Here is an 18,871-nt window from a genome sequence, read left to right on the forward strand (position 1 = left end):
AAAGTGTGCACGCCAGAAAACTCCACGACGGCAGGAAAGCAGTTCGGTTCTATCATAAATCATCGGGCTTAAACCCCACACACCTAAGAATGAGGACCGAGAGACACTTCACAACTGTTGGTCACAATGTCTAGCTTTGTCCCACAAATCATACGAAGCCTGTGGAATGAAGAGTTACAACATTGTTACCTGCTTCCGTCTAGGTTGTCTCCTGAACATCTTATGATAGGCTGAATGCATGTGCTTGCTCGTCCTTAGTCTAACCGACTGGTGACTAGAACTCAGGCCTCAGTTTCCCTTTCAGAAAGGTACGACTCAATCTCTTCCCACAACAGGTGAGGGAGCTTTGTCTGCAAAGAGGTCTGGCCAATTCCATCCCTGAAGCTCCAGCAGTAATTAACGCTCACATAAGAGGAATTCTTATAGAAACTTAAAGCTTAAATAAACCACAGGAAGCGAGTGGCAGGAAGGGGTTAGTCTGTACAGACAATTGGCGTTGACCAAACTCAAACCAGCAGTGAAAATGCCCGAGAATATCATCAGTGGCAGAAATTATTTTTGCTTTGACACAAAAAGGCTTTTTAAATGCTATATTTAAAAAAAAAGTTTTACATTGCTTAAAGTGTCTTGTAAAGAAACATTTTATACAGCCAGGTATGGTGGCATATCCCCTAGAGCCAGTACTTCGAAGGCAGAGGCAAGCAGTCCTCTCAAGAGTTGGAGGCCAGCCTGGTCAACACAGTGAGTTCCAGGACAGCCAGGGCTACATGATAGACCCTGCCTCAAACAAAAGAAACATAACTTAAAATGTCCTAATCCCATCTGAGCAAATTAGGAACATCTGGCAGGACAGTTATTATTTTATTCCTACTATAGTACTCCTTGATGAGGGAAAAATGATGTATAAAGTAAAAAGTGCAACGGCAAGGTAGAATGGAGTAACAAGAAATGAGAAGAAACTCACCACCCAATATCTAAAGCCACTGTAGCCGAGGTAACTTAACTTCTGTCACCATCGTGTCTGTCCCAGAGCTGCTGCTGCTGTGCTTGGTTTTGTTGGCTTACTTTGTGTGTGTCACACAGGGCTTTCTCTCTCTCTCTCTCTCTCTCTCTCTCTCTCTCTCTCTCTCTCTCTCTCTCTCTCTCTCTCTCTCTCATTATTTATTTTTATTTTTTAGATATTATCTTTATTTACATTTCAAATGTTATCCCCTCTCCTAGTTTCCTCTCTGAAAATCCTCTATTCCCTCCTCCCTCCCCCTGCTCCCTAACCCACTCACTCCCATTCCTGGTCCTGGCATTCCCCTATACTGGGGCCTAGAGCCTTCACAGGACCAAGGGCCTCTCTTCCCACTGATTACCGAGCACGCCATCCTCTGCTACATATGCAGCTAGAGCCACAAGTTCCACCATGTGTTTTCTTTGATTGGTGGTTTAGTTCCAAGGAGCTCTGGGGGTACATTAGTTCATATTGATGTTCTTCCTATGGGACTTCAAACCCCTTCAGCTCCATGGGTACTTTCTCTGGCTCCTTCATTGGGGACCTCATTTCTGCATTTGCCAGGCACTGGTAGAGCCTCACAGGAGACAGCTATATCAGACTCCTGTCAGTACGCTCTTATTGACATCTGCCTAGTGTCTGGGTTTGGTGGTTGTTTATGGGATAGATCCCCAAGTGGGGCAGTCTCTGGATGGTCATTCCTTCAGTCTCCTGCCATGGGTATTTTGTTCCCCCATTCTAAGAAGAAACGAAGTATCTACACTTTGGTCTTCCTTCTTCTTGAGTTTCATGTGTTTTGGAGATTGTATCTTGGGTATTCTAAGATTCTGGGCTAATATCCACGTATCAGTGAGTGTATATCATGTGTTCTTTTGTGATTGGGTTACCTCATTCAGGATGATATCCTCCAGATCCATATATTTGCCTAAGAATTTCATAAATTCATTGTTTTAATAGCTGAGTAGTACTCCATTGTGTAAATGTACCACAGTTTCTGTGTCCATTCCTTTGTTGAGGGACATCTGGGTTCTTTCCAGCTTCTGGCTATTATAAATAAGGCTGCTATGAACATAGTGGAGCATGTGTCCTTACTACATGTTGGAGCATCTCCTGGGTATATGCCCAGGAGTAGAATTGCTGGATCTGCCAGTAGTACTATGTCCAGTTTTCTGAGGAACCGCCAAACTGATTTACAGAGTGGTTGTACAAGCTTGCACTCCCACCAGCAATAGAGGAATGTTCCTCTTTCTCCACATCCTCGCCAGCATCTGCTGTCACCTGAATTGAACTGCCATTCTGACTAGTGTGAGGTAGAATCTCAGAGTTGTTTTGATTTGCATTTCCCTGATGATTAAGGATGTTGAACATTTTTTAGGTGCTTCTCAGCCATTGGGTATTCCTCAGTTGAGAATTCTTTGTTTAGCTCTGTACCCCATTTTTTAATAGGGTTATTTGACTTTCTGGAGTCCAACTTCTTGAGGTCTTTATATATATTGGATATTAGTCCCCTATCAGATTTAGGATTGGTAAAGATCCTTTCCCAATCTGTTGGTGGCCTTTTTGTCTTACTGACAGTGTCTTTTGCCTTACAGAAGCTTTGCAACTTTATGAAGTCTCATTTGTCGATTCTCAATCTTACAGCACAAGCCATTGCTGTTCTGTTCAGGAATTTTCCCCCTGTGCCCATATCTTTGAGGCTTTCCCCCACTTTCTCCTCTGTTTCAGTGTCTCTGGTTTTTATGTGGAGTTCCTTGATCCACTTAGACTTGAGCTTTGTACAAGAAGATAAGAATGGATCAATTTGCATTCTTCTACATGATAACCACCAGTTGTGCCAGCACCATTTGTTGAAAATACTGTCTTTTTTCTACTGGATGGTTTTAGCTCCTTTTTTCAATGATCAAGTGACCATAGGTGTATGGGTTCATTTCTGGGTCTTCAATTCTATTCCATTGATCTACCTATCTGTCACTGTTCCAGTACCATGCAGTTTTTTTTTTTTATCACAATTTCTCTGTAATACAGCTTGAGGTCAGGCATGGTGATTCCACCAGAGATTCTTTTATTGTTGAGAATAGTTTTTGCTATCCTAGATTTTTTGTTATTCCAGGTGAATTTGCAAATTGCCGTTTCTAATTCGTTGAAGAATTGAGTTGGAATTTTGATGGGGATTGCATTGAATCTGTAGATTGCTTTCAGAAAAACGGCCATTTTTAATATATTAATCCTGCCAATCCATGAGCATGGGAGATCTTTCCATCTTCTGAGATCTTCTTCGATTTCTTTCTTCAGAGACTTGAAGTTCTTATCATACAGATCTTTCACTTCCTTAGAGTCACACCAAGGTATTTTATATTATTTGTCACACAGGTTCTTAATCTGTCACAGAGAACCTGAAATCCTGTGTTGTCAGCTCCCCTGTGTTGAGACATCAGAGTTAAAAATACTCTTAATTAAGAATGATGCAAGCTACTCTTTATTTCCTCGGGTCCTTAAATGGCTTTGTAAGACAAACTAGACAGGGAGGAAAAAAGAAAGGGAAGCTACAAAACCAGGAATAAATATTATATTCTCCTATGTAATGTGTCTAAGAAATTGCTGTAAAGAAACAAAATGGACTAAGAAATATGAATGAAGTCAGGGGTGTACATTGTACATACATAACCATGAGCTCCATCCTCGGTGCCACCACAGAAAGGAAATCACTAGGTATTCTGGTCTGGCCTAAGTTAAAAAAAAAAAAAAAAAAAAAAGGAATAAGAGATGGGAGATTGGTTGCTGGTTGTGAAGAAGTCTTGAAAGATGCAACAAAGCTGTTTGTATGGCAGAGGTAAATACAAGAAATGGGTGCTTTCCCTCTGAGGAAACATAAATGGAGTCCAAGAAGGAAACTTTCAGGTTTTCAGGGACCATCGTATTGTAAGAACTTCCTGGGCTACCCTGTTCCTCTCTGTTCTTCAGGCCTCGAAGAAGTCCTTCTCAAGGAATAAACCTTTAGGGGCTAGTAAAAGATAGCTCAGTGGTTAAGAGCCCTGGCTGCTTGCTCTTCCAGAGGAACCTAGTTCAATTCCCAGAACCTACATGATGCCTTACAACCATCTGTAACTCTAAATCCCGGGCATCTGAAGTCCTCTTCTGCCTCTGTGGGCACCAGGCATGCCCTTGGTACACAGACATACACGAAGATAAAACACTGACACACATAAATTAAAAAGAGATATATCCTGTCATGCCCAAAGATATAGGCATAACAACCAAGATATGTGACTCTAAACAAAGGTTCCTAAGGTGAGAGGGGTATTGGATAGGTAGAGAAAATTTGGGGAAAAAAATGGTTTTGCAATGCTTTCTTTAGTGTTCAATTGGACTCTACTTTGACCCCATTACAATTTCCTAAGTGAAATGTGTTAAGTCTGAGGCTGCTGCTAATATTCTCAAATTATACCTTAAATCCCTGAATACGTAAATTCTGAAAGTTGGGAAAGTGAACCTGGGAAAAGGGAATTCTAAGGACATATTTTCTGTATCTGCAACCTTGAACAGGAATCAAGACACCCCCCACTCCCCTCCGTGGGAATGGAGAGCTGGATTGTCAGGGTGCAGGAAGGCAAGAAACAACGTCATGCAGGGTAAGAAGAAAACAGTTCCAGACCAGGAATAGAGAGGAGGGCTTTCCCAGACTCTCAGGAAAAAGGCAGGTGAACTATCTGCAGATCTCTTGAGCTGATTCAGTGCTCTTAAGTGGCCACACACAACTCCTTTCTCAGGGCCTGGTACCCCCATACCCACCCCATCCCCAGTCATCATTTCTCTCTCCACACTCTTTTCTGTCTTTCTGTGAAACCGGCAAGGTCAGGTTTCCTTACCTATTTGATCTGTGAGGACGTAACTAAAGGTTTTCAAACAGCATGTCTCATTTACATCCAGTCGCAAGGATGTGTGTGTTGTGTTGTGTTTATGTGTTTTGTAGAAAAATAAATACCTTAAAACCCTGTATTGCCTTTTAAGTTTTTCTTTATTCATCCAAATGATTATAACTAGTCTTTTCATACATTGGAGCTAATAATTTCTAAAGGATTACATAAATATAGAGAACATTAAAACATTTCACATCGAAGAAAGCTAGGGTGTACTTGTTTCAGACATTTTAGAAAGATCTTTAACAATTGTTATCCTTACTCTCCTGTGAATCTGAGTATTGTAATATACTCCGTTCAGTTAATAAGCGGCTGATAGCTGTCGATCCTCTGCAGAAGTATGTCTGAGTATCCAGGAGAATAGTACCTGAAAAAGAAAATTTGCTATCAAATATATGAAAATTTTTCATACATTAGGAACCAAAGAGTCTATGTAAAGAACTTATTAAAATAACGTATGGGGCTGGTGAGAAATAACTTATGGTAAGTCCATCCCTGAAGCCCATATGGGTAGTAGAAAGAGAAGCAACCCAACAAGCTGACTTCCACATGCATGCTGTGGTGCACATGCACACACACATGAACAAATGTAACGTGTTTTAAACTAAATCATTGTATGAGTGAAACTTCACATATGTTCCAGTAGTGCTAGTGCATAAAGTTAGAACATGAAGAAAGAGATCCCAGCTGGCAGTGCTATACTAGACACTGAAACCCTTGAGGATTATGACCAAGGACATAGTTCCAAGCATCCCTTCAATCCAGTGGTAATATTTCAGAGACATTCTTGTTATCATATCAGATGAATGCTGGGACTTAAGGATCACAGCTAATAAATGTCTTCTATATATTAGAGTATACAGTCTCTTATTGCTAATCAACTTCTGTATTTCAATTATCTTAGAAATCATGTTTTAATGTATAGTTGGATCAGAACCTGTCATAATTCACATGGAAAACAATTGAACAAACACTCATATAAAATAGAAAATTAACCATCTTCATTGCTTCTTGGGCATACATAATACCGTAATACATTACATTTCCAGATTTCTAAATTGAGCATCTTATAAAATACTTAGTATAAAATATTAAATATATGAATAGTGTATATGAATAGTGATATGTTGTGGAAAGAATTTACATTTACATATAAACAAGCCAAATAAAATCTTATACATGTTAATGCTGGAACTTGTCCTTTGTTAGGTATCTTTATGCCTTTCTCAAGTTTGGAGGGCAAAACAGAGCTGTATTTTCTTTAATAGTGTCCCTTGTTCATAATCAAAGTCAAACAGAACACACACACACACACACAAAGAATGTTCTTCTTCCTGCACTCATGTGTGCACACACATACATATGCACATATTTAAATAAAAATAAAATTTTAGCTATGTGAGGTAGCACATGACTTGACTCCCAGCACTCAGGAGGTAAAGACAGGTGGATCTCTGTGAGTTTAACACCACCCTAGTCTAATAGCAAGTTCCAGATCAGCTAAGGCCACATAGCAAGCCTTGTCTCAAAAAACAATCATCAAAAAGCCACCAAATCTTGAAAAATTAGTTTCAAAGTGGGCTTATTAGTCTGGCATTGAGGAACTGGCCATTGTCTTTCAAAGTCTGAGTTAGTGCAGTTGTTAAAGCTAACCCCACTTTCATTGGCTCCTCATAAATGTGGTGGACACAAGACAGGTAGTTTTAAAATCTTTAAAAATGTGCTCCTTAAAATGATAGCCACTAGTCACATAGGGCTAAAGAACACTAGAAATATAGCTACTAAGCTTAAGAAACTAAATTTTAAATTTTAACTTCAAAACTGACAAATCAACTCTTGGAAAACACAAAACATTTTTGGAATCATTTGTGAGTCTGTTTTTCCCATGTTAGTTTCATATGATCTAAATTGAACCCAAATATTTCCAATGAGATTTACCACCTGGATTAAGATATGCTAGAAGTAACAAAATATTATACAAATGTAAAATAACTAATTTTATATTTATTACAAGTTAAAATTATAAGAGTTAGATAATTGGAGTCTTAAAAAATTATTAAAACATATTTGCCCTTTCATTTTACTTTCTTAAATGTGACCTAACAGAAAATTGGAAATTATACATGTGGCTCATATTATATTTTTACTGGACATTGTTAAACTAAAAGTCGCACTATATTAATCAGGATGTATCTATAATTCTTGAGGCTTTACTAGACTCCTTTCCAAGCTTACTGCCATTGCCAAATGTCCTTCACCAAAGACCTCAGAGACTTCATAGTCGCTAGGACTCCCAGCAACCAAGAAGTGACTAAACATCCCCAGATCATCAACAGAGCAGGCACTTAGAATTGCCCAGCCCCTAATAGCTGCAACCAACTCCATGTGTGTCTCAAAATACAGACCCATAAATAAAGATATCAAGTTATTAATTTACCATGAGAAAGACCTCGTTCCAGCTACTATGGTGGTAAGGAATTTAAAAGTAGTTTCCTATTAGGAAAAGCTATGTAACTCCAGCTTAACAATAAAAGGCATTTTTAATACATTGCAATAATTTTATATTTGTAAATTTGGAATGAGCACTTTGCTTACTATGCATTTATTATTAAAACAAATAGCAAAAGATAAGTGCCCAAGTACTACTATATAATGTCTCTAATATGATTATAAGATTAAATTTGATTTACCTAATAATGCTACTTAATCTCAAGAGGAAAAAAGTGATAACAGAGAGAGCCCAAAAGGGACAATAAGACGTGTTGCCTGCATTGGACTCTAACTCATTTAAGCCCTTTGATTATGATGTCATGTGATTCTAAATAGGTAATAACATTTACAAACACAGAAATTCTAGCTTAAAGAATGAAATAATTGTCTTCAAGGTCACTTAGGAAATAAACTGCGATAGGAACCTAGGTCTGTCTGACACACCACAGGAGCTGAGTTCCTCAAAGAGTAACAACAGCAGCTAAGTGAGAAACTCCTTCCCTGGAGCTGTCACAGTCAGTGCTAAGCTAAGCCATCTCAAATGGCCTTTAGTGTAAGCAGATGAACCCTAGCCCAGACTGGGAGGAAGCTGGGTTCTGAATGGAGTGTTTCCTTCCTGGGGGCCTTTAGCTTGCCCTTTGTTTTCTCCATTCTTATTTTATTTTGTTTTTCAGAACAGTGAATTGAAAGTTATCTTAAGATTACACAAAATAGTATTCTTCCTAAATGCACACACATCCATGTACAATGGCAAACTTTAATAAAATGTTTTGTTGTATAGCTTTTGTTAGTCATGTGTGTTTATATATGTTATGACATACTACTCCTTTGACATCATATACTAATGTACTAATATTTTTAAACTAGCTTATTAGAATTGTTTCAAGTTCTCATAAGCCTCTCAAGAATGTATAACTTGGTCTGGAGAGATGGCTCAGCAGTTAGAAGCACACACTGCTCTTGCAAAGGACCCACGTAGGAACCTGTGTCCAGGGGATCTGTCTGGGGGCACCTGTACTCATGTGCACATACACAGACATAGAATTGTAAGATTCTAAAAAGAACTCAAGCCAGGCTTAGTAGCACATGGCTCTAATCCCAGTACTTGAGAGGAGAGGTTAATAGGGAAGGGTTAGTGAATGTCTAATCTATATATCAAGATCATCTCAAACAACAAAATGTACAGTTGCCTCCCCCTCCTCTTTCTCCTTCTCTTCCTCCTCTTCATCCCCCTCCTTTTTCTTCTTTTGTACGTATGTTATATGCACTGTGTGTGTGTGTGTTCTATGCACATGTGATGTGTATGGACATAAGCACATCACTCACCTCCTTGGTTTTGGGGACAGAATATCTCAGTGAATCAGTCACATTGACATCAGTTATCTGGCTGGCTTTTCAGCTCCCATGTTCTAGCTGTATCTGCCTCTAATACCTTGGCTATGTGTGGCCCAGGTTCTACATGGGTGTAGGGATTCACACTTGAGCCCTCTTGCTTACATACCAAGCATTTATCATTGAGCCATATCTCCAGCCCCCCAAAGTCTACATTTTGACACAGATATGGAAACAAAAAAAAAAGTGGTTTGTAATATGGAGCTGCTTAACATCAATTTTTCTCACCTTACTATTTCCTCTGGGTAGCAGCTGTTGATGTTGTTGATATACTCTTGGAGGATGGAACCAGGTTCTGCTTTTATCTCTTGGATCTTTTTAAGTCCACCACTTGTTACAAAAAGCCTACGAGCTTTGCTGTCATGTGGCAGCACCTTGAGGATAGAAACAGATACAAATGTAATTTTTACTTTTCCAAGTCAGGTTATTTCTCTTCAAAAGTTATATTGTATCAGAATTAATGCAGAAGAGAACTTTTCAGTCAGTACCTATACCTTAAACAGGTGATGATTTGAAGTAAAATACATTATTTTTCAAAGTACATTAACCCTCATATAGTAGAGACCAAATAAAGGTATGTGGTGAGTAATGCTGGTGGAGACCTACTCATACCTAAAGCTGCATGGATCTGAAGTCTCCCTGCTCTCCACAGAAGTGAAAGCAAGCTCGGTAACAAGGAAGAGAAGGGCCCCTCCCATCATCTCCTAAATACATCTCCAAGTTCCAGACTCACGAGGCTTTACCCCAAGCTTTGTCTCCAGAACATCAGAACGTGAAAGCTATGTGATCGTTTGCATTTCCCACTGAGGAAACATCCCTTTACCTGGTTAATTCTTACCCACTGTTTAATACTCAGCTTGAGTAGTATTTCCTTTAAGAAAGTACAGGCTGGGTATGGTGGCATACATCTGTATCTCAGCAGACAAAGGCCAGAGGATCATGAGCTAATCGGATTATGAACTAAAGGTCAATCCAGACCATATAATGACACCCTATCTTTAAAAGACGAAGGTAGTTCAATGATAACATTTGACAAGCATGTACAGGTCCCTGGGTTTGATTCAAAGCACTGGAGATAGAGGTGGGGGGATGAAGGAGGAGAAATGAGAGATAGAGGGGAGAAGGAGGCAGGAATAAAATGACCTTGTTTATAATAAATAGCATTAAAACTGACTACTCGACTGAGTTTGTTTTCTCTCATTAACTGAAGAAACTTTAGTTGGCTTTAACCACACGACGTTTTGTTTGCTTGTTTTCTTATTATTGGGGGTGGGCACACGTGCCACAATGTGCACATGGAATCGGAAAACAACTCTGTCAAATTGGTCCTCTCTCCATCTTCACAGGCTCCAGGGACAGCACTGTGGTGAAGCCTGGGTGGCAAGTGTCTGTGCTTACTCAGACAGCTCACCAGCCCCAACCTGGGCCGTTGTTTTAACATTCTATCCATATTAGAGGGTTGCACAAGCTATAACACATGGATGGAAGCCAGGAGACAACTTGCAGGGATTGGCTCTCTCCAGTCACCAGGTGGGTTCCTGATCACATGCGAATTGGCAGGTGAGATGGGAACACATTTACCTGCTGCGTCATGTCACTAGGCCCAAATGTCCTGCCTTTTAAAAACAGTTTTTGCTTTCATTTGGGGTATTTTTATGTTCCTTAGATTGAGCTAAACTCTTACCATATGCTACTCATTTAATCTCTACAACCATCTATAGAGAAAGTACCCTTAATCTGGTCTAATGTGTAATCAAAGGTTTAGAGGGTCAAGACTTTCCTTAGAACTAGAGGTGTAACTTAGAATATGGTTATAGTTGTATTCCAAGCTAGAGCAGCCGCCATGTGTGTGGCTTTAAGTGCCATCCTCAGTACCAAAAACAAGACAAAAAACGTGAAGCAGCAGAAAGGAGGCTAGGCACTGTAGCACATGATTGTACAGGTCCCAACTCCTTTCATTTGTTTCTTGGGTTTGTTGTTTTTTATTTTTGTTTGTTTGTTTGCTTGCTTGCTTGCTTGCTTATTTTTGAGAGGGTCTCAATTTGCAGCCCTGTCTAGTCTCCAACTCTCTGTGTAGATCAGGCTGGCTTCAAATATACAGAGATCCACCTGCCTCTGCCTCAGTCTACATGGTAATAATTTATTTTTCATAATGTGTGTAGTGTTTTGTACTTAATTCTGTGTACCATGTACATGCGACCATGGAGACCAGAAGAGGCCATGGATTCCCTGGGAATGGAGTTATAGGCAGTTGTGAGCTGCTGTGTGGGTGCTGGGAATTGAAGCCAGGTTGGAGGAACAGGCAGTATTCTTAAAAGCCGAGGCATATCCACAGTCCCTGCTGACTCTGCTTTACGTCAGATGTGCAGAGTATAGTTTGACCATTCTGACTGTTAGTATTGTAGCATGGTCGCTCTCTCCATCCTTTTCTGTCAGATCTGCCTTCTTGGCTCTGCACTCTGGCAGCTCAACCTTCTGCACTACTGTCAATCTGCAATGATCTATAAAGCATGCCAGTTACATTTGGTAAACTGTTCATAAAAAGTCACTGTGTGCCAGATGACTGAAAGCATCTCCAGTACAGAGTTTCTAAAATGTGTTTCAGTGGCTCAAAGACCATTTTCCTTTTCTAAAGAAGTTCCTATGCTAAAAGCGAGACTAAAGGACCCTGAAAACTACTAAAAGGTAGGTTCCAGCATAAACCGTCTAGAGAGTGAGGTTTCCTACATGTCACCTTCTTCTTGCCTTCTATATTGTTTATATTGTACAGAAGTTGAGAACTACATGACAAAGGATGAAGTGGCTCATTTGTCTGTGACCTGTATCAACTGAGATTGGTGAGAACTGAGTCTTAAACAGTAAAGCCCAGAGCCAGCCTTACAGAAGGAATCAAACAAGCAAGCTCACAGATGTTGTTCGTGTTCTTCCCTTTTCCCAGGCTATGAGAGAGCTTCTCACCTTACTGAACTGCCCAGCCACATACTTCAGGATATTGGGAGGCGCGTCATAGAGAAACGGCTCAAGCGCTGGGAGGTAGGTGCATTTTTGGATGATATTCTTTATGGCCTTTTTACTCTGTTGAGATACAAAGCAAAATAAATAAAAATCTTGGCAACTCATGTCTCATGGAATTTGAAAATGAAATCAGTTTCTAACAGTTATTTCATTTTTAAACAATTTTCTGCATAACTTAACAGCTGAGCCATCACCCCAGCCCCTGTAGAACCTTTATAAGGATCTTAAAGTCAGAGAGGCAGGGTACACAGGTCTCCATTTCTCAACACTGAGGGACTATTTTGACTGATACTATCAGTTTTACCAACTGTCTTCTGTTAAACTTTTAACTATGTGGTGAATTATGGAGTTCTTAAATATACATGACATTAAAACTATAAAGCAGGACTGGAGAATGGCTCGAAGTATAAGGGTACTAGTTGCTTCTTCAGAGGTCCTGAGTTCAGTTCCCAGGAACCACATGGTGGCTCACAACCGTCTGTACTGGGACCTGATGCCCTCTTCTGGGTGCATGAAAACAGATCACTCATAGACATAAAAATAAACATTAAAAATCTACAAAGTTAAAAAACTATAAAGTGTACTTATTTACTGTAAACTAACATGTATTAGAATAAATAAATACATATCTATACATTTATGGCTATTAAACAGATAACTAAAGCATTGCATTTGTTTTGATCAACAATATAAGATTATAATTATTACAAAATATATACAATAATATATAATTATTTCTCTATTTAAAGCTATTCATATTGTATAAACAGCCATATATAATATATATATGGTATAGGTACTCTATACTATCTAAACAAGTTCATTTTACATAGACACATTGATAAATGTCTAGTGTGTGAATTACTCAGTGTGCATTTGTAGACACTGCTATAGCTCATGGATAGAAATTGATCCATTTTCAAGTAGAAGCAAAACAGAATCTACTCAACTGTCCAATCAACTGTCAAATGAGAATCACTCCCAAAACCTAAATACCACATGTACCATTCCTACCTCCATTCCCCACTTGGCTTTTCCTGCTTTCAAACTGATACAGTATTGCTGTCACAGCTGTAATCAAGGCTGACGGGCCTCACTGTGACAGAGAGCACTGCTGCAGCCATGGCCAGCTCTGGTGCGGTTTCTTTGCATGACATGTACTTGTTTGCCCATAGCCAATTCTCTCTAGAATCCCACATCTTGGGTGTGGTGAGCATCCAGGCTACCTTAGGTAGCCTTGAGTCCTCTGAAGTCAGAGCACGCCTGCCCTTCTGCTTTTGTTACTGTGTGTCTGACAATGCTCTTGAAATGAAGGACCATTTTGATTTTATGTCATGGCCTTTATACATGACAACTGTAGTCAGCAAAACTTTTGTCCTATTTGTGCTATCATAAATGATCTCTTGGATTTTAGGTTTTCTTTAGTGAAGCCAGAGTAAGGAGTCTTATACAGCCTCCATTGCTGCATAGGTCAACTAAAGAATTGAGAAAGGTAGCCCACAAGCAGTGTGAATTGAAGAGAAACTCCAGTTTCCAACACACCTGATTATACTGCCCCTTTGTAAATCATCTTCAGACCATGGTGACCTTAGCAGACCAAGACATTTAACTTAACTGCTATTGCTAACAAGGCCAAATAGCTGTAATGGCGCAAATTATATCAATCGTAGCTCACAGACAGCCCTGCTCCTACTCAGACCATTCCAAGTGGATGGTGACTGATCAAGTCATTAGTCCAGGGCTCTAAAAAGAAATCTAAGAACCTCAGAAGTTCATCGAGTTTCCTCTCCTTAGTCTGAAAGACATACACGTATTTCATAACTATCCTCTTAGATAGGAATGGATGTTATGAAAATCAACTATATTGTCCTACATGAAAGAACTATTAGTTACTTAAGGTTTTGCTTACCTGCCTACCTCTGACCTGTGAAAATTAACACTCAAATGACCCTATTTAAAAATAGGCAGGACTGGAAGTATAGCTCAGTGACAGGGGCTTGCCTACCATGTAGAAGGCCTTGAGATCGATACCAATTTTCAATTTAAATTGAACATTTAAATTCAAATTTAAATCCACAAACAGCCAGGAAGTATATGAAAATATATTCAACACTATTGGCCATTAAGCAAATGAAAATCAAAAGTACGCACTGGGATAGTTATAGGTGTAGTAAAAGAATAGAATGAATAAATAAAATTTATTATTAGCAAGTATGTGCAAAAATTGGTTATATAAGAAAACAGTTCAGGGGCTGGTGAGATGGCTCAGCAGGTAAGAGCACCTGACTGCTCTTCCAAAGGTCCTGAGTTCAAATCCCAGAAACCACATGGTGGCTCACAACCATCCGTAATGAGATCTGACTCCCTCTTCTGGTGCGGCTGAAGACAGCAACGGTGTACTTACATGTAATAAATAAATAAATCTTAAAAAAAAAAAAAAAGAAAACAGTTCAGTAGTTCCTTAAATTGCACTTCTGGAAATATAACGAAAAGAAATGCAGGCATGCCTCCAGCTCAGAGACATGACAAACATGCCTGATACTCCAGTCCAGCCAGCAGCCTGAGTTTGCTCTCCAGATGGAAGGAGAGAATAGATTCCAACGAGTTGGCCTCTGATCTCCACATACAGCCGTGGCTCATGTGTCCATGCACACACACTACTGGTAAGTTTTTAAAAATTAAAACAAAATACATTCACATGAAAACATGTGCGAATAGATAAAGAGTTTAAGTAGCGCAGTGTCTCATCAACTGGTGAATGATAAACAATGGAATATTATCCAGCAACAGAGAGGATCAAAAGGCTGATATGCACTACAGAGGAGTCTTATAAGTCAGGTTAGGGGCTGGAAAGACAGCTCAGTAGTTAATCGTGGCTGTTCTTCCAGAGGACCCAGGTTCAATTCCCACCACCCACACCACCGTGTGGCTCACAATGATTGCAATTCCAGTTCTAGGGTATCTGAAGCCCTCTCCTGGCCTCCATGGACACCAGGTGCACATGGTACACAGACTACATGCAGGCAAGACAGCCATCCACATTAAACAACAAGCTAACAAAACTCCTTCAGATCAGACACAAAAGGTCGTGGATATTATATCAGCTCATAGGGACAGGAAGAAAATTAACAGTTGCCTGGGAGCAGAAGAGATCTGGAGGGACAATTGATGGAGGGAAAAACTTTTAAAATCAGCTTGTGGTGATGATTTTACAATCTGTAAGTAGACTAAAAACCATCGGATCTTATACTTTAAGTGGGTAAGATATGTAAGTTATATCTCAATAAAGCTACTAAAATGCAATGGGAAGTATGACCATGAGAACAGGAGATCTATATGGGGTTACTGCCTTCGACAGTTTTATAAGGATTCATATGTTAACATAAGCTAAAGCACTTCAGCGGGATGCTCTAAAGAAAACATATTGGATGATGTTGTCAGATAACAGACTTTTCACTCTTCATTAGAATAGCATAGGGGCAGCAAACAGCGACTATACAGGCATCATTCCAAGAGGTTGCTCATTGGCTCTCCCTCATTAGGACCAATTAGCCAATGCTTACTGAAGCTGACATGCCTTTGAGACAAAATGAACCTTGAGCTAGCTTTATTCTTAGAAAGCTGCCACAGAGTAACAAATGGGAAGTGCCACTAGACAGCTGCTAATGCTTTTGGATACACATTTTCTCAGTGAGCTAGTGTTAAATCAAACAGGCTTGAGAGACTTCACTGGACACTCCAAGAGACCCTGGAGAAGAACAAGAGTGACATTCCTACAGTAAGAAGTGATTCAGATGAACAACAAGCATTGGGAAGGTTTTGTTGCCAGGGAAATTACTAAAGGTTCTCTTTTTACATTTAATGCTCTGTGTATTTCCCAAAAGTAAATACTGTATCAAAAGAAACTTCATTTCTATTACTTGGCCTAATAAAACCACCTAGGATGATTTTAAAAGATAATCTTACTTTTAAAATAAGTTTTTTCAATTAATTTTTCTCCATGGATATTTGTACAATTTAATGTCACGGTGGTTCATGTAAAAAAAACACTCTATGGGCAGGGGAGCTGGCTTAGTGACTGAGGGTTTATGTGCTTAGCATGTTCAAGTTCTCCAGTTAACCTCCACACCACTTAGAAGTAAAAACTATACAAGGTGATCTATACATTGTAATCACTGTAAAAACTATCCAATGCTACGTAAGGGCCACTTTGCCAGGTTTTCTCGAGCTCTCAGTACTGTTAATTGCATTATTAATCAGCTAGCCTTGGACAAATCAGACCTCAAATGGGTCTGGGATTTCTCAGCAGAAAGCCGAAGAACCAGACACCTGCTTAACTGGAGAAGACTGGGGAGGGCCCAGTGCGGATCTCCTTCTGTCAGCCAGATATTGATTATGCAGGTTATCTGACTGCGACGGTCATGGGAGGGAAGCCCTGATTCTATGTAAGCATTGCTTTGATCTGGAAAGTCTCACAACTTGAACAATCCATTTGCAGAAAACTAGTATGTAAATATAACCAAATAAAGAAAGTCACTTTGATAAAACTTAGCAAAGGGAATTTTCTACCTTGTTATCCGAAGCTGCATGTCAGCAAATGGGGTTCACTCTTCATTAATTCACTCATTAACTAGATTTCAATGCCCTCTACTATTCATTTGGTTTTGGGTTGTAATTACATTTATCATTTATTTTGTGTGTATGGGAGGGTGCAAGCTTATGCCTGCAGCAAGTGTGTGGGACTCAGTGGACACTTAGCCTGAGCCAGATTCTCTCCTTCCCCCATGTGAGTCCTGAGGATGGCCTTCAGTGTGGATAGATCCCCTTCACCCTCCAAGCCCTGGAGTGGCCATGCTTATCTTACTTACTTTGACTTACTCTCTTTGCTGTAATTAACTTGTCAGTTAAAAGACCGCCATATTTCCCTAATATGTATTCTAGAAAATATTTTTCTTTCCTTGAAATTACAGAATAATTAAACAGTTCACACTACTTAATATGCCAGTTTCATAAATCACCCTCGTAGCCAGTAGTATTTTTTTATAATTTGCCTTTGAAAAGATGCATGACTCAAAAAAATTTAATTTTGTGAATCTTAAACATTTCAAAAAGAAAAAAGACACAGAATTAAAAGATCAGACAATCTTGAAATTAAGAAAAGTAAATTATATCTTCGGTAATATTTTCTAACAAGTTATATCTTTGAAAAACAATTTAAATTCTTTTGAACTCAGTTTTTTTTCTTTCTGTAAAATGTATAGAATGCTCTCTAGCAAACCCAAATTCAAAAAAATTCTGTTTTTCTTCCATTCCTATTTCATAGAAAAGGTCCACAGCAATATAGAATGTAAAAACCAGACATTCACTTTACATCCAAGTATTTGCCTGTACAAAATTTCCTTGAAAAGCTCCCTGACCCTGGTGACAAGGGTGACCAGGTTTCAGAGATAAGATTCTCCATTCTCCTGACAGATTTGTATTGCTTGACTGAGAAAAGTGACACAGTCCATCAGGAAAACCATGCATTAGAACCACATATTTTAAAGAATGAGACAGTGTCTACCCCGTCTTCCTAATCCTGTTAAAAGCAAGCACGTACTTTCACCTGCAGGTCCTCAGAGCTCTCTGGGGACATGTACAAAGCCAGCAGCACTGGCAACGTGTTTGTGATGGCGACAGCCCGAGCATGTTCTGGAGTGTGCCTCCCAACCTGCCCTAGGGCCCAGGCAGCCGCAGCCTTAATATGATCTTCCGGTTCTTCTGACAGGCAGTCTGACAACTGGGGTACACCCTGCAGTGGGGATCAAAAGAGCAAGTGCTATAAATCTAGAGCGGGATTAAAGTCCTCCCTGTGTCTCAGGCATTAAAAGAAATCATTTCAGCCTTGATCTCCTCTCTCCTCCTCTCCTCTCTCCTCCTCTCCTCTCTCCTCCTCTCCTCTCTCCTCCTCTCCCCTCTCCTCTCTCCTCCTCTCCCCTCTCTCCTCTCCCCTCTCCCCCCTCCCCCCTCCCCCTTCCCCCCTCCCCCCTCCCCTCTCCCCTCTCCCCTCTCCCCTCTCCCCTCTCCCCTCTCCCCTCTCCTCTCTCCTCTCTCCTCTCTCTCTTTCTCTCTCTCTCTCTAAATGGTTCAATAAATGCCCCTACCACAAGGGCAGCCATTTCTTAAGTCAATAGAATGATGAGAGCTACAATACCTTAATTACCTGTAACAATCCAACTTAAATAAGAATGTCTCTACTAGCTTCTACCCCCCAAATAGAGGGCCATTTAAGCAAACAACAGAGATGCCTCAGACCAGGCAAAACCAGATTCTACTGGGACAAACTAAAAACTTTCCTTTCCTTTAAAAAGTTAAGGACTGAGGACAGCTCTCAGTTCAACCCTCAGTGACATACATACCCTGAGTACAGTGAATCTAAAAGTAAAATAACTACTGCAAGCTGAACCTCAGATGACTATGAACAAGAATCCACTCTAGGGGGCTGGTGAGATGGCTCAGTGGGTAAGAGCACCCAACTGCTCTTCCGAAGGTCAGGAGTTCAAATCCCAGCAACCACATGGTGGCTCACAACCATCTGTAACAAGATCTGGTGCCCTCTTCTGGAGTGTCTGAAGACAGCTACAGTGTACTTACATATAATAAATAAATAAATCTTTTAAAAAAGAATCCACTCTAAGAGCCTTTACATGGGCCGTACTTCACTAATATCCCCCGAAGCACAACCCACACGTCCAGTCGGCTTGATCTACTTTATAAGGACAGTTCTGCTCATTGTCACAGGCCAGATGTGACCAGATTGCTTTTGTTACACAGGTGGCATGTGTGTGCATTTTGCGTTTTAGACTCCAATTTTGTTTAAATAATAAAAACATCATCAAAAGTCCTCAGAAAATTTTAAAGATCTAGGGAAAAAAAATGAAACATATTAGGGGGCTGGAAAGATGGCTCCGTGGTTAAGATCACTGCCTGCTCTTCCAGAGGATCTGGGTTCAATTCCCAGCACACACAGTAGCTCACAGATGTCTTTAATCCCAATATCTGACACAGACATACTTGT

At 40.0% G+C, this 18,871-nt stretch overlaps 1 protein-coding gene across 1 annotated transcript in view; it reads right to left on the reverse strand.

Annotated features, from left to right (window-relative positions):
- Positions 1-5,003: 5,003 nt before the first annotated feature.
- The window catches only part of Spag6 (sperm associated antigen 6), a 51,317-nt gene continuing 37,449 nt past the window's right edge, over positions 5,004-18,871 (reverse strand). The window contains exons 8-11 of the mRNA XM_021154982.3: positions 17,414-17,605; positions 11,758-11,874; positions 9,028-9,173; positions 5,004-5,284 (exon numbers count right to left, since the gene is read on the reverse strand). Of these exons, the coding sequence (XP_021010641.1) occupies positions 5,215-5,284; positions 9,028-9,173; positions 11,758-11,874; positions 17,414-17,605 (525 nt within the window). The 3' untranslated portion in view covers positions 5,004-5,214. The remainder of the gene's footprint in view (positions 5,285-9,027; positions 9,174-11,757; positions 11,875-17,413; positions 17,606-18,871) is intronic.

This window comes from Mus caroli, unplaced genomic scaffold (assembly GCF_978045245.1).
Source record: "Mus caroli unplaced genomic scaffold, Mus_caroli_1 scaffold_2, whole genome shotgun sequence".
Taxonomy (NCBI): domain Eukaryota; kingdom Metazoa; phylum Chordata; class Mammalia; order Rodentia; family Muridae; genus Mus; species Mus caroli.